We start from the raw sequence: 12,346 nt of genomic DNA, 5'->3' as shown, positions 1-12,346 counted from the left end.
GCAAGGTACGAACCTAAAAATATAATATTGGCCAAGGCTGGCAGATTGAATGTGTATTTGAATGTGCTATTTTATATTCAATTCTTTTTCACTTCTAACTGTAATGAGAATTAATCTAATTGCTTTCATCATATTGGGTAAGTGTCAGAGCAATGGACCATAGCTGCAAATCACTTATGGACACATTGAACATTAAAGTTATTTGCTGTTTTATTTTATTATTTTTAAAAAGCATGGAAGTTCAGGAAATTTCCTATGTGGAATGCACCCATTCTTGAGAGAGAGATAGAGAGAGAGAGAGCATGGAATGTCACATGTGGAGGAGTGGTACAATGCAAAAAATGCGAACCATCACCTATCCACATAATGTGGACATAGTGTGAGGTAACAGAAATAAATATGAAAGGGATGTATGTGTCTTCTCTGCCAGAAATACATAACAGGAAGAATTTTAAAAAACAACTGCACCATTGTGTGCATGCTAGTCTGGGGCTGTAGTGCTGATGTGTAAGTTCTAGTGTTCTAATGTTACTGGACTATAGAGCTGATGAAAGTTAGAGCTGATGAACATTTACTAGATATTCCTGTAGTTGACGGTAAAAAGGAGGAAAGGCTCTCTCTCTGATTGTTGGAAGCAAATCATCGATCAAAAGCCACAGTAGAACAGGAAACCAGCTGAATCCATTGAGCTAATCTGCAGATCCCAGAATCTCTAAATCACCCATTCAATACTATCAGAATCACCCAGCATAACAGCAAAACCATTCTGCCATCTATTCCACACTATCAAAGCAAAGGCTGATGCATGCACAAAAACAGAAATTGCTAAAAAAAAAAGCTCAGCAGGTCTGGCATCATCTGTGGAGAAAAATCAGAATTAACATTTCGAGGCTGGTGACCCTTCTTCAGAACGCTGATGCATGCAAATGTTTTAATTGTTATTTTTTTCTTACTTTTTATTTCTAATTTGTGTGTATGTGTGTTTTATTCTTCCACGTGTTTTGATAACTAACAAAATCACCTTCATCCAAACCCTAACTCTTTCTGCAACTCAAGAAAATGTGGCTAAATTGACACTTTTATAACATAAATTCAGTGGACTTGGATATGATCCACAAGGGAAGGGTTCATTTGTGTTAAGATAGTGGCAACTACCAGAGAGCAGGGTTGAATGAAAGAAATTACAATGAATCAAGGACCCTTGCCCGAGCACCAATTGTAACACCATGATGGATGGAGTAACACTTTAAGATTGTGGATGGATTAATGATTAAGTAGGTTGCTTCATCCAGGATCATTTTGAGCTTCTAGAGTATTGTTGGAGTTGCCTTTATCTGGACAAGTGGCGAGTATTCCATTATTTTTCTGTTTGCAGGAAGTGGGAGGATTCAAAGGAGAAATTATTGAGGTTGAGGACCAGTTCAGCCAAACGAATGAATGTCAGTGGAAGGGTACTGCTGGGGATGACAGGAGAGGAAGAAACCAAGTTCCCCTTTTCTGAGCTCGATTATGTTTAACAAATAAACTAAAAGAACTTGATTTTAGCTAAGTTTTGATGAATTGTACCAATAGGCAAATCTCTGTTTGAATGTATATTTCACTTATCTTTTCTCCAAATTCAATGGAAATTTTAATTTTTTTTTAAGAAGTCTGCAGTGGAGGTAGCCATGAGTTAATGCAGAAGGGAACTGCAAGCGATCTCAAGTTACCAAGTCTGCTATCCCCTCCCCTCCCGTCTCCTCCCGCCGTCCGCCCAATTCTTCTTTCCCAGCACAATGGAGGCAGTGCCTGCTTTCCTGCTGAAAACCTCGACACCCAAAGGCCGAATCTTCGCCGTCTTCACTTGCATGATGGTCTGCCTCGCTGCATTATGTTTCCTGCAATTCAAACTCTCTAAACCCAAAAACAAAGATTTTTATTCTTTCCAAGTCCTGAATTCCAAAGGGAAGCTCGTCTCCTTGGAAAAGTACAGAGGCAAAGTGAGTTGCATCAGAATCTTGGCTCCTTTGGCGTTTTTGCACGAATTTTTAACACATCAGTCGGTTTGGAGTCTGTCAGTCTGTGGGTGTGAGTTTGAATTTCACTACTGTCTGTTCGCGGCTACTGGGTTTGCATTGTCCTAAAAATCTTTGAATTACTTGGCAGTCATACCCCAAAAAAAGCTTCTCTTTTCATAATAGATTATATTTTCATCACATATTCTTTGGGATCGATTGTGCAGCAGCTATTGTTTGTTGAAGTATGTTTGCATCAAGCAGTTTAAGGGATGTTTTGGGTTTTGTGTTACCTCCCCCCAGGCTTCTCTGGTTGTAAACGTGGCGAGTAACTGCGAGCACACAGAGGACAATTACCGAGCCCTCCAAGATCTGCAGAGGGAGCTTGGGCCCATGCATTTCAACGTGCTGGCGTTCCCCTGCAACCAGTTCGGGAAATCAGAGCCCGGCAGTAACTCCCACATCGACAGTTTCTCCAAAAACAGTTATGGAGTCAGTTTCCCCATATTCGGCAAGATCAAAGTTTTAGGCAACGAGAGTGACCCTGCTTTTCGCTATCTTATAGGTAAGGCAGCTTTGATCGTGTCACATCTTGTCTTGATAAAACAATAATCTCATTTTTAAAAAGTAAAACTGAAATAACTGTGCATGCTGCAAATCAGAAACAATAGAGATTGCTGGAAAAACTCAGCAATTAATAATTTCTCTTCACAGATGCTGCCAGACCTGCTGAACGTTTCCAGCAATCTCAAACTTTATTGACTGTTAAGAAGTAATGATCTAAAATTAAACATTTGTTCTTCACTTCAGTTGTATTTGTGGACAAAGCTGTTCAAAACCAATGTATTGAGATGTAAAATACATTTGACTTGGTTGTTAATTATCTCTGCTGCTTCATTCTCATTACTGAGACAAATCTTGCCCAAGTCTCTCTCCCTTCCACCCTCCAAATTCTTATCTGGAGTATTACAATACAAAGGATAAACCTGATTATAAATCAGTAGAAAGCTTTTAGACTATGCCTGGAGCAGAGTTGTGAAAGGAAAATCCAGCGAGATGCTGGAAATTAGAAATAAAAACAGAAAGTACAAGAGAAACTTGAGACAAAACATTAATTGACTCACCACAGACTTGCTGGGTTTCCATAGTGCTTTATGTTTGTATGCCTGGAGTTCCTGTAGAGAAGGGCAATGGTGTGGTGGTCATACTCCAGAGACAGTAATGCAAAGGCCCAGACAAATGTTCCAGGGATATAGGATCAAATCCCACCACAGTGGCTTGAAGAATTTAAAATCTGTTGAATAAAACAAAATCTGAACTATAAAGCTAGTCTTAGCTTTATAGTTTGTTCAACTGATTTTAATTCTTCCAGCCACAATAGTGGGATTTGAACCTCTGTCCCTAGAACATAAAGCTAGTCTTAGCTGTATGGTTGCCAACAAAGCAAAATGGATTCACAATGGCCCTGAGGGAAGGGCCTTGTTATCACAAGACCATAAGAAATAGGAACAGGAATGTGCTGTTCAGCCCTTTAAGCCTACTCTGCCATTCAATAGGATCATGGCTGATCCAGCATTCCTCACGTTCATTTTACTGGCCTCTCCCTATATCTTTTGATTCCCCAACTGATCAAAATCTAAGAAGACCATAGCTACATGTGACTCCAGAGCCACAGAAATACGTTGATTCTAAAATGGCCCAGCAAACCACTTACTTCAGTGACAATTAGGTATGGGGCAACAAATGTTGGTCTTGCCAGTGACACCCAATTCTCATGACAGAGTAATTAACAATTGTTCAGTCCTAAACTTAGGAAGGATATCTTGGCATTAAATTACCACTGCCCTCCCATCAATGATATGTGGACTCTATGTGTTAAATTATAAGGAGAGAATATATAGATGAGGATTGTGATTATTAGAATTTATGGGGTAATATGATCCAAGTCTTTTTTAAACAATTAAGGAGAACTGATAAAGTCAGAAAAAAGACACAAAGCGGGATCTTCCTTGCCCCTGAATGACATGTGCATTGCTGAGAAAGCTGGGAAAATTGCACGAGGCTAACAGTGAGGAGCTTCCCAGCATCAAGAGCAAAATGTCCCATTTTCTAACCAAGCTGTCAATGTTGGGATGAGATTCTTGTATGTGGGTGGAGTGAGAAGCCTATTAGCATGCATTCCTATCCTCAATATTCTTGGATTTGCAGTTTCCTATTCCCCTGCCTGCCAAATGGAAACTAGACGGTTCTTAAAATGAAAATCAGAGTTGTTTCCTGGTGACTTGAGCTTGCTGCTTGCTCCTCTGGCCCTCCATCATCTCAGGCCATAACTCCATGAGGAGGGACTTCCAGGTTCCTGTCAGCCATGTAGGGTGCCAATTATCCTCTGTCCAGAGCAAAAAAAACAAAACATTCAGAGAAGCTGCTGATGGAGCACTGAGGGAGTATATTGCAGAGGTGATGAGGCAGTTCAGGAAGATAGTGGAGAGAAACCCTTCATGAAATTTGCAAAATTGACAGAGTTGATTTATGATAAGATTCAGCCACTATTTCCACTGATTGGAGAATTGAAAATCAGGTGATCTAATCTCAGAGTTAGAACTAGTCTTTTCAGGAATGGCATTAAGAATTACTTTGGTACAAAAAACTGGTGATAGCAGTTTAGAAAGCTGTTCCAAAAGTGGCAATTGATCATTTTAACCCTGAGATTGATAGGTCTGGGATAAGGGAGAAAGGTGTGTTGATGACGTGAGGTCACTGATCAGCAGAGGGAGATGGGTCTGGGTGGGTTACTCTTTGAAGGGCCTGTTACCACACTGTATGGAATCTAATCTAATCTAATCAATGATCTCATTAAATGACAAACTTGAGGGACTAAATGATCGACTTCTTATGTTTCACTTCCTCTTTTTCAACCCTCCACCAAATCCAAGTCATTTCATAAGGGACTCGCCCTCTTCTCCCTCCACTTCATTTCTCTTAAACACATGATCATCAACGTACCTTCCTGACAGCCAGGCTTAGTCAATATAATCATTGATCCAGCCTCTTCAACCTTGCAAAAAGTCTTATTAACCTCCTCTCAAAAAGTTAAACCTTCAGTCCCTCCATATTTTACTTATAGCACTCCATCCCAATTTTTTTTAAATTATATCCTAGGTCCTTAAGCATATTGTCTCATAGATTAGTGTCCATCCCCCATTGCTCAAACCTAAATACTGCCATTACATTAAAACAGCCTAATTTGGGTGACAAATGGAATCTGCTGTAGTTTTGACTAAGATACTCTTATCTGTCCTTATCTAACTTGGTCCCTCTATCACTTTTGATACAGTCGACAACACCTTCCTTGTCCAGTATCTTGTCTTGGAGTCATGTGCATATGACCGCTGCTGTTTAGTCCCAGTCTTCTTATTCAATCATTGTCAAAGCCTCTCTAGCATTGTACTTCCCATCGACATTGTGTCACAACAAGAGATATTCCAAGACCCATCCATTTTGCTTTCCTTTAAGTATATCAACAACAGAACAACATCCGGTCCTTATAGATGACACCCAGCTCTACATTGTTTGTCAGTCTGTTTTACTCAAACCCTTGATTCCCTAACTAATTTAAACTCTGCCTATTTCAGCCTTGAATATACTTAACAACCTACTATCTGCAGCACTCACGGGTAAAGAATTTCACATATTCATTACCTCAGAGAAGAGATTTGCTTCTCTGTCTTAAATGGCAGTCCTTATCCTGAGATTGTGCCTTTTGGTGCTAGACTCTCCCACAAAATGAAACAACCTCTCCGCATCAACATCTGTGGGTTAGCCACCTTTGTTCCATGATTAAAATCATTCCCATTATTCATACCTCCACATTTTTAATTACAGGACCAAAACTAAGTCAGTAATTAGATGCTTCATGCACCATTCTAATTCTCAGACAACCTTAAAAAGTTATAAAACTAATGTACTAAAATAGCATTAAAGCACTAAAGTATGAATGGCTCATGTATATATAAATCCATCAAGTGAACTGTCCCAACTCAACAACATGTTTCAGAGCAGACTGGGGTGAGCTCTCTATTCTATTTAAATGATGTGTCAGACAGGTCATCAAAAGGCTAAAAATAAACTCAGTTGGAAAATAAGCTGATGTGGCTTCAATCTGATGTAACTGTTTTTTTTCTAAATTACAATGTGATTTTCATAAAATACTAACTGAATACATGGAGCCATGCCTTTATGTAACATCAACTAAGCTTTTACTGGCCAACGTACATACCTCTGAAATATAAGTTTTCCTTCTATTGCCCTTTGTACATCAACTGCAGATGAGAAGTCCATAGAGTAATTATAATTTATTATAATCAGAGCCAAATATTATTGTGTCTGTTTCAATGTTTATGTAATGCCTACTGCCCAAAAGTATTGAATTTATTTAGTTACGGTTAATTACAGTAGCATGCTGTTACACAGTAGCACTTCCCATTGATCACTTTTGAGCATTTTTGAGCACTAATAGGAGTGAGGAGTAACATTTCCATTGACTTTAAATGACCCTCCCCCCACAACCTTGGCTTCCTACACTTTAATGGAAGAAGAATGCCTTTTAATAACAAAAATAATTTCATTGATTAACAATTTGCCTTTTAAGTTAGTCAAACTCCAAAAAGGTGTTTCACAGGAGCATTTTCAAACAATATTTAACTCCAGACTACATAAAGATACTTTAGGAGAGATGACCAAAGTCTGTTTTAAAGAGTTAGTTCTAAAATTCATTTTAAGGTGGAATGGGAGAGTGCATTTAAGGAGGGAATTACAGAGTTTAAGGTAGCATCTCACTTTGAGAGTGAACAGTTGCAGACCATTATGTGCCAAGATGGAAAAGAAGGGTAAGGAAGTGGAAAATTTCAAAGCTAGTGCTTCCAAGTAAACTTGGTGGACTATAACCTGGTGCTGTGTGATTTTTAACTTTGTCCACCATAATCCAACACCAGCATCCCCAAGCCATGGCAACCATCGACACTGTTACAGGAAATTCTACTGTAATAGGTGAAATGGCATTGGGGAATATCATCTGGGTGACACAAGTTATGAAAGCTAATGTCAGAGTGAGATTTAAACCTTTTACCTTAGAAAGTGAACCTTTGGTAAAGTTATAATTTAGCAATCCTCAAGTCTTAGACCACACAGATATATAGAAAAAATGCCATTGCTTACATTTACAAGAAGTGAAGAAAAAAGCCGGCTTGATCTCAGCAATGAGATGTCAGAAAGTAGACTGTCATGTGTACAGTACTGGGTGATCACACTGCTACTAGTGAAGTATTAGATGTGTGTGTTGATGACTGCAGGTTAAGTTAATGACATCTATCACAAGCCCTGCATAACCATATTCCTATAGAAGGTTCTCTTGTTGATCCTACCAGCATTTCCAGTCCTCCTGCTGGTCATATTTTGCTTCCACACTGATGTGATGTTTTAATTCAAAGTATTTTACTTCTCTGACCTCAACATGTCATTGCAAGTGCATATAATCATTCCAAGGGATAACCAAACAAGGACACCCTTAAAGCATTTTCAGACAGTTGGCCAATTATATGGTTTGTTTCTATGAGCTCTCCACATTTGCTCTCTAATCTTTGTTGTGTTGTGTTTTGTTGCTTAAGGCCATTTAATTTATATTCCCTTTGTTTATTTCCCTTCTATAGTCTAATTAGCTTGTGTTTGTCCTTATCAGGTATCATCTTACGCTGTCAGCCTCATTGCTACCCTACGCAGATTTCTCTGCATTTGGCTTCCTCTTCTTTATTGCTGGAAAAACATTCCTTCCTCCCAATTTGGTATCATCCATAACCTTAGCTTTCCTTTCACCTCTTTCTTCAGATCATTTTTAAAAATCACACAGCACCTGTTATAGTCCAATGGGTTTATTTGGAAGCTGATGAAGGAGCAGCGCTTCGAAAGCTAGTGCTTCCAAATAAACCCATTGGATTATAACCTGGTGTTTTGTGATTTTTTAACTGTGTCCACCCCAGTCCAACACCAGGTCCTCCACTTCAGATCATTGCACGCTGCTATGCCCATAATACAAGTCACTCTGGGTCTTAGTTAATGACCACTTGCTATTCGGATGAAGTCCTCAACTTTTACTGATTTAGCCAATTGTAACTTGACCTCAGAAATGTACCTCCTAGTCGATATCTTCATTACTATAAAGACTAATTACTTCTTTTTACTTTAGATACTACAAATATGGAACCTCGGTGGAACTTTTGGAAATACCTGGTTAACCCAAAGGGACAGGTGATAAAGGTCTGGCGAACTGAAGATCCATTGCCAGCCATCAAACAAGTAGTATCAGAATTAGTGGCAAATATCATATTGAGAAAAAGAGATGAATTTTGAAACAGAACAGCAGCATCTGACAACTAAAAAAGTCATCAGTCTTAAAGCACTTAGGCCCTATTTCAGTTTAACTTGGCAGTGAACTTTACAGTGCTGAAATATCGAGATGCCTGAAGATATTGTGGGATTTCTTAATGGATATTCAAATCTAAAATTATTCAGTCAGGTGAACAACTCTTCCTACAGATATTTTCAGATGTGCTTTAGGTACAATGGAGTAAGTTTTTTTTGTGAGCTAAAACCAATTGACATTTAAGTGACCTGCTTTGCTAAATGAAAATATGTGGGATTTCATAATGGATATTCAAATCTAAAATTATTCAGTCAGGTGATCAACTCTTCCTACAGATATTTTCAGATGTGCTTTAGGTACAATGGAGTAAGTAATTTTTTTTGTGAGCTAAAACCAATTGACATTTAAGTGACCTGCTTTGCTAAATGAAAATATGTTTATTAATTCATTTAAAGAATACCATTCTAGCTTTGCAGGTCATTGTCAAATACCATTATTGACACACTGTGGTAATCCTGAAATCAATTTAAATTGTTGAGAAGTGTAATAAAAGATAACCACTAAGAATAAACAGATTCTCTTCCAATTGCAGTTGATGCGCAATGCATTTACCGTTGTATAAATCAGTTGTGATTCATGCAAGGTTTGTGAAGGTTTGTAGCTCAGGTTGAGGTTTAGGGTGTAGGTTTGTTCGCTGAGTTGTAGGTTTGATATCCAGACGTTTCATTACCTGGCTAGGTAACATCATCAGTGGCGACCTCCAAGTGAAGCAAAGCTGTTGTCTCCTGCTTTCTATTTATATGTTTGTCCTGGATGGGGTTCGTGGTGATGTCATTTCCTGTTCATTTTCTGAGGGGTTGATAGTTGGTATCTAGATCTATGTGTTTGTTTATGGCGTTGTGGTTGGAGTGCCAGGCCTCTAGGAATTCTCTGGCACATCTTTGTTTAGCCTGTCCCTCAGAAAACGAAATGACATCACCACAAACCCCAGGAACCCCATCCAGGACAAACATATAAATAGAAAGCAGGAGACAACAGCTTTGCTTCACTTGGAGGTCGCCACTGATGTTACCTAGCCAGGTAATGAAACGTCTGGATATCAAACCTACAGCTCAGCGAGCAAACCTACACACTAAAGTTGTGATTCAAATTGAACAGCTTTCTGGTTTTGCATATGTAAATGCATTGTATGTCTTTTAACTAAAGGGTGTTAGAATATTTTATACATGGACTCATATCCAGCAACAGACCAAATCAATAACATAAAACACAGATTACTAGTCAAAACGTTTGCACTGAAGTAGATGCACTACCTGTTCAAGAACTGCTTATTTGGACATTTACGTTCAATTCGGGAAGAACCAGTTTAATAGCATAATTTGATTGTGGTTATTGATGCATCAGTGAATGTTTCACTTTTTGCAAATTTGAGATAATAACAAGCAAGTCTTTTTTTATCTGGATAACAATTCCCTTAAATCTCTAAATACATCACTTAAAGTGCCAGTTTTTACATGGTAATAATGTAATATCACTGAGTTTGTGTTCATGTTCACACCATTGCAACATTAATTTAGAGATTGTAGATCTGTAAATTTTACAGATTAATGTTACTGGTTAAGTGATGTCATATTTGTATACATTCCTATGTGTGATCCAATAATTTTTATTGTAATTTCCAAGACTGACAGTGTGTGTACCTAAAAAAAATTACAAGTACAGAAAGGTCACTTTCAGCATTCAAAGAAATGGATACAGGTTAGTCCACTCTGATTCCATAAAGTAAATCTCTGTAATGTGCTCCATCATGAGTTGTAACACCATCACAAAGAAAGCATTTTTTCTCATTGCAATTTATTGTATCATCCTTTTTCCGATGTTGTTTATTGGATAAAATTGCAGCAACCAAAAGTGTGTGAAGACATTAGTATACATTTCTAGTTTCTGATGGTTTTCATCAGTTACTCGCATTGCTCACAGAAGTGAATTTACGGTATAAAGATCTCATGTTTGTGATTTAAACAATTCAGTTTAGGCAAGTGATTTCTCAATATTGTGAAACAAAAATTATTCCCAGCAGGTGCTTCAGATCATTTGGTCTGAGAACTTTTCTCACGGATGAAATTGGATGTAGCTTGTGAAGCACTTTGGGTTTGCTGGACAGTAACAATTTTGGACTTTTATGTGAAAAGCAAAACATTATTCATGACCATCTTGACATGACAAGAGGTTTAGGAGGCTCTCCTCATGACCATTCTAAACTCTGTGTTACTCCTTTTCACTCTCAATTACTCTTCAACTATTCCTTAAAGATCATTTTCTTACTCTTTATATCTCTTACATGTTACTTGCTTTATTACACTTTATCCCTTAGTATTTCCCTTAGTATTATTCTCTCTTCTAGTTTGCTCTGTGTCTCTGTTACTGTTCTGTATCTATTATTTTCTGTCTCGGTTTCTCTCTTCAATACTGTCTTCTAGAGTCATAGAGATGTACATCATGAAAACAGACCCTTCAGTCCAACCCATCCATACCGTCCAGATATTCTAACCTAATCTAGTCCCATTTGCCAGCACTTGGCCTAAATCCTTCCTATTCATATATCCATCCACATGACTTTTAAGTGTTGTAATTGTACCAGCCTCCACCACTTCTCCTGGCAGCTCATTCCGTACACACCCCACCCTTTGCATGAAAAGTTGCCCCTGAGGCCCATTTTAAATTTTCTCCCTCTCACCCTAAACCAATGTCCTCTATTTCTAGTCTCCCCCACCCTCGGGAAAAGACCTTGTCTATTTATCCTATATATGCTTTTATAAACCTCTATAAGGTCGCCCCCTCAGCCTCCGATGCTCCAGGGAAAACAGCCCAGCCTATTCACCAAAATAGTGAAAAAGAATGCTATCAGAATAGTAAGAATTGCCACTGAAATGAGAGCTAGGAATAGTGTTGCTGAACATTAAGCTTGAAGTTGGAAGTTTTGTGCTTATGATTGACCTGTCAGACCTGTTCGTGTATAGTTAACATCAGTCCTGGTTACAGAGGTGAGGATGGGTATGGTGTAGTCTGCTTTCTCAGAAGACTGTATTCAGGGTTGAGATTGAGAACTTAGATGGGAGGGAAATGCCTCAGAACACTGGGATGGAGGGAATGGATGAGTATATGATTTTTATGGGAATTTTTGAATTTCAGAAAAATTAACTCAAATTATTATCAAACTGAATTTTGAGATACTTGTTAAAATGTCTTTAACGTGTGAGAGATTTAATTCTGGTGAGACCATTAGCTATCCTCTATGTTTAGAAGGTTTCTGTTCAATGACAGCAAATGTGATTGCAATACAGTAACTGTGATTATATAAAAACAGAACAAAAGCCACAATGGGTCACAGTTGTCCAGTTTATTCAAGGGCCAAGGTATTTGATCTAAAGAAAAATCTCTGTGGCAGCCTTGTTGAGCAGGATTCTGTTTAGAAATATAAGTGTACATTTATGTGTATCTCAATGTGAATCCAAATCTCAAGCTTTGTATACAATATCTGCAAAAACAATAAACAAACTTTATTTTGAATGTTTGTTATATTTTGAGTAGTGACATTAATTTACATGTTATCCTCAATATATGCTTGCATTGCACACTTTCACCGAATGGTGGCTCAGTGGTTAGCACTACTGCCTCACGGCACCAGGGTCCCAGGTTCGATTCCAGCCTCAGGCAACTGTCTATGTGGAGATTGCACGTTTTCCCTGTGTCTGCATGGGTTTTCTCCGGGTGTTCCAATTTCCTCCCACAATCCAAAGATGTGCAGGTCAGGTGAATTGGCCATGTTAAAATGTCCATAGTGTTAGGTGCATTAGTCAGAGGGAAATGGGTCTGAGTGGGTTACTCTTAGGAGGGTTGGTGTGGACTAGTTGGGCCGAAGGGCCTGTTTCTACAC

General features: G+C 38.5%; 2 protein-coding genes across 2 annotated transcripts in view; one reads left to right on the top strand and one right to left on the bottom strand.

Annotated features, from left to right (window-relative positions):
- Window positions 1-3,221, bottom strand: part of LOC140477585 (cell division cycle protein 20 homolog) — a 71,785-nt gene extending 68,564 nt beyond the window's left edge. Inside the window, exon 1 of the mRNA XM_072571613.1 lies at window positions 3,119-3,221. The gene's annotated coding sequence lies outside the window, so the exon portion shown is untranslated. The remainder of the gene's footprint in view (window positions 1-3,118) is intronic.
- On the top strand, window positions 1,740-11,979 carry LOC140477601 (probable glutathione peroxidase 8-B). The gene is made up of 3 exons (XM_072571614.1): window positions 1,740-1,979; window positions 2,298-2,559; window positions 8,233-11,979. Exons 1-3 carry the CDS (start codon window positions 1,776-1,778, stop codon window positions 8,394-8,396), a joined length of 630 nt encoding a protein of 209 aa, XP_072427715.1. The 5' UTR covers window positions 1,740-1,775; the 3' UTR covers window positions 8,397-11,979.
- The last annotated feature ends 367 nt before the right edge of the window (window positions 11,980-12,346 follow it).

This window comes from Chiloscyllium punctatum, chromosome 1, assembly GCF_047496795.1.
Source record: "Chiloscyllium punctatum isolate Juve2018m chromosome 1, sChiPun1.3, whole genome shotgun sequence".
Lineage (NCBI taxonomy): Eukaryota > Metazoa > Chordata > Chondrichthyes > Orectolobiformes > Hemiscylliidae > Chiloscyllium > Chiloscyllium punctatum.
Note: the sequence above shows the minus strand (reverse complement) of the source record. Positions and strands in the feature narration are given on the sequence as shown.

Bases quoted from the DNA above. Each gene is read 5' to 3' on its own strand.
- LOC140477601 (XM_072571614.1), top strand. From the start codon at position 1,776: ATGGAGGCAGTGCCTGCTTTCCTGCTGAAAACCTCGACACCCAAAGGC. The intron at 1,980-2,297 runs GTGAGTTGCATC...ACCTCCCCCCAG, and splicing joins TGGAAAAGTACAGAGGCAAA to GCTTCTCTGGTTGTAAACGT. The intron at 2,560-8,232 runs GTAAGGCAGCTT...TTTTTACTTTAG, and splicing joins TGCTTTTCGCTATCTTATAG to ATACTACAAATATGGAACCT.